At 51.5% G+C, this 2,909-nt stretch overlaps 1 protein-coding gene across 1 annotated transcript in view; it reads left to right on the top strand.

Moving 5' to 3' along the window:
- MYBPC2 (myosin binding protein C2) overlaps window positions 1-2,909 on the top strand; it is a 36,940-nt gene that overhangs the window by 12,496 nt on the left and 21,535 nt on the right. Inside the window, exon 12 of the mRNA XM_017512519.2 lies at window positions 957-1,129. Coding sequence (XP_017368008.1) covers window positions 957-1,129 — 173 coding nt within the window. The remainder of the gene's footprint in view (window positions 1-956; window positions 1,130-2,909) is intronic.

Raw genomic sequence — 2,909 nt, 5'->3', positions numbered from 1 at the left:
TCTCAAAAAAACAAGTTTCACCTGCTTGACCAGGATGGTCTCGATCTCTTGACCTCATGATCCGCCCGCCTCGACCTCCCAAAGTGCTGGGATTACAGGTGTGAGCCACTGCGCCCGGCCTTTGAGACTGGTTTGAAAGGAGCAGTAATGGATGCTGTAACAGCTCCCTAGGAGAAAGGCACTCAGGAGGTCAGGGAAGACTTCCTGGAGGAGAGGACAGTTGAGCTGAGATCTGAATGACACAAAGGTGTAGTGAAGAGAGAAGGGGAAAGTGCCCTAGAAAGGGAAAACCATTGACAAAGGCCACAACATTTGGACATTTGACGTTTCTCTGATGCCCGAGGGCTTCCTCTGTGCTGAACTCTCCCCGTGACATCTTTTTGCGTCCCCTGACGTCCAGCCAGTACCTTGAGGCAATTAATTGAGTGTGGCCTGTGACCCCCTCCTCCTCTCTTCCCCACAACCCACCTTTTTTTTTTTTTTTTTGAGATGAAGCCTCATTCTGTCATGCAGGCTGGAGTGCAGTGGCGTGATCTTGGCTCACTGCAACCTCCGCCTCCTAGGTTCAAGCAATTCTTCTGCCTCAGCCTCCTAAGAAGCTGGGATTACAGGTGCTCGCCACCATGCCTGGCTAATTTTTTATATTTTTAGTAGAGACGGGGTTTCACCATGTTGACCAGGCTGGTCTTGAACTCCTGACCTTAGGTGATCCACCCACTTTAGCCTCCCAAAGTGCTGAAATTACAGGCGTGAGCCACCGTGCCCGGCCCTCTCTCTCCCCTTCGCCTGACCTATGACCCATCCACCACTCAAGATGCCTCTGCCATCGTTTATGTCTCCTCCTTCCTGGGACCTCCCTTCTGACCCCTCTGCGTGGGCCCCCAGCTGACTATCCGAGACCCAGACCGAGGGCTGTGCTGTCTCCTCATGTCCCGCTCTGTGCCTTACCCACCTAGGATGAAAGATGGTGTGGAACTGACTCGGGAGGATTCCTTCAAGGCCCAGTACCGCTTCAAGAAGGACGGGAAGCGCCATCTGCTCATCTACTCGGACGTGGCCCTGGAGGACAGAGGTCGTTACCAGGTCATGACCAATGGTGGCCAGTGTGAGGCTGAGCTGATTGTGGAAGGTACGGGGCCTCCAGGTGGGGCTGGAGTACGTATGCTTCTCACACAGCTTGAGGTTGCTTAGGTCCCCCGTCTGGAAGCTGTTTCCAACTCCTCTCTTTCCCACACACCCTGTGTTCAAGCCACCAGCGAGTCCTGGTGGCTCCAGCTTCAAAGTACATTTTGAATTCAGCTGGGCATGGTGGCTCACGCTTGTAATCCCGGCACTTTGGGAGGCCAAGGTGGGTGGATCACTTGAGCTCAGGAGTTCGAGACCATCCTGGCCAACATGGTGAAACCCCGTCTCTACTAAAAATACAAAAATTAGCTGGGCGTGGTGGCTCTCTCATGTAATCCCAGCTACTCAGGAGGCCGAGGCAGGAGACTCACTTGAACCCAGGAAGTGGAGGTTGCGGTGAGCAGAGATTGCACCACTGCACTCTAGCCTGGGCAACAGAGCAAGCCTCCATCTTAAAAAAAAAAAACCTGGGCGCAGTAGTTCATGCCTGTAATCCCAGCACTTTGGGAGGTTGAGGTGAGCAGATCACCTGAGGTCAGGAGTTCAAGACCAGCATGACCAACATGGAGAAACCCTGTCTCTACTAAAAATACAAAATTAGCCAGGCGTGATGGCACAAGCCTGTAATCTCAGCTACTCAGGAGGCTGAGGCAGGAGAATTGATTGAACTCAGGAGGCAGAGGTTGTAATGAACCGAGATCACGCCACTGCACTGCAGCCTGGGCAACAAAAGCGAAACTTCATCTCAAAAAAAAAAAAAATCTGAATCCAACCACAAGCCCTACTGTCGCTGCGCCCGCCTGGCCCAGGCTTTCCTCACCTCATGCCTGGACTGGTGTAGTGGTCCCCTCCATATCTATATCTGTCCCCTGACCGCCACTGCCCCAGCACCTGCCAGACAGCCTCATAAAACATAAGTCCGATGGTGAAAGTCGAAGAGGTCTGTGGTCCGGTTAACAGTGCTGGGTCCGTGCCAGTGTCCTGGTTTGGATACGGGGCCCCCGTTATGTACAATGCTGCTAGTGGGGGACATGAGGTAAAGAGCACACGGGACTCTATGTGCTATTTCTGCAAGCTCCTGGGAGTCTATAATTCTGTAAAAACAAATAAAAACCGAACAAACTCAAGTCATTCATGGGCCAAATAAATGATGGCATTTCCATATGTAGCCATAAAAAAAGAGAATGTTTAGCCTGGGCGTGGCGGCTACACCTGTCATCCCAACTCTTTGCGAGGCCCAGGTGGGAGGGTAAATTGAGCCCAGAAGTTCAAATAAATAAAGTAAAAAATCAAAACTTGGCTGGGTGTGGTGGTGCACCTGTAGTCCCAGCTACTTGAAATGCTGAGGCGGAAGAATCGTTTGAGCCCGGGAGGTTGAGGCTGCAATGAGCTGTGATTGCAGCACTACACTCCAACCTGGGTGACAGCGTGAGACCCTGTCTCTAAAATAAAAAGGAGCGTGGGGAGTTTTAAATGTACTGATTTGGAAGGATTTCCAAAATCTGTTCTTAGATGACAAAGCAAATATGCTACAATTTGTATAGGAGGGAAGTGAGAAGGAAGGAATGAAGAAGGGAGGCGGACATGTTTGGACAAGCATGGACATACTGGTTTTATAGCCCTAGACTGCATGAGTGTTGCCTTACAGGAGTGGACTGAAGGAGGATGGGTGTGGTGGCACATGCCTATAAATCCTAGCACTTCCGGAGGCCCAGAGTGGGAGGATCACTTGAGCCCAGGAGTTTGAGATGAGCCTGGGCAACACAGCAAGACCCCATCTCTAA

Source organism: Cebus imitator, unplaced genomic scaffold (assembly GCF_001604975.1).
Source record: "Cebus imitator isolate Cc_AM_T3 unplaced genomic scaffold, Cebus_imitator-1.0 Scaffold473, whole genome shotgun sequence".
In the NCBI taxonomy this organism is placed as follows: domain Eukaryota; kingdom Metazoa; phylum Chordata; class Mammalia; order Primates; family Cebidae; genus Cebus; species Cebus imitator.
This window is presented reverse-complemented; position numbering and strand designations above follow the sequence as displayed.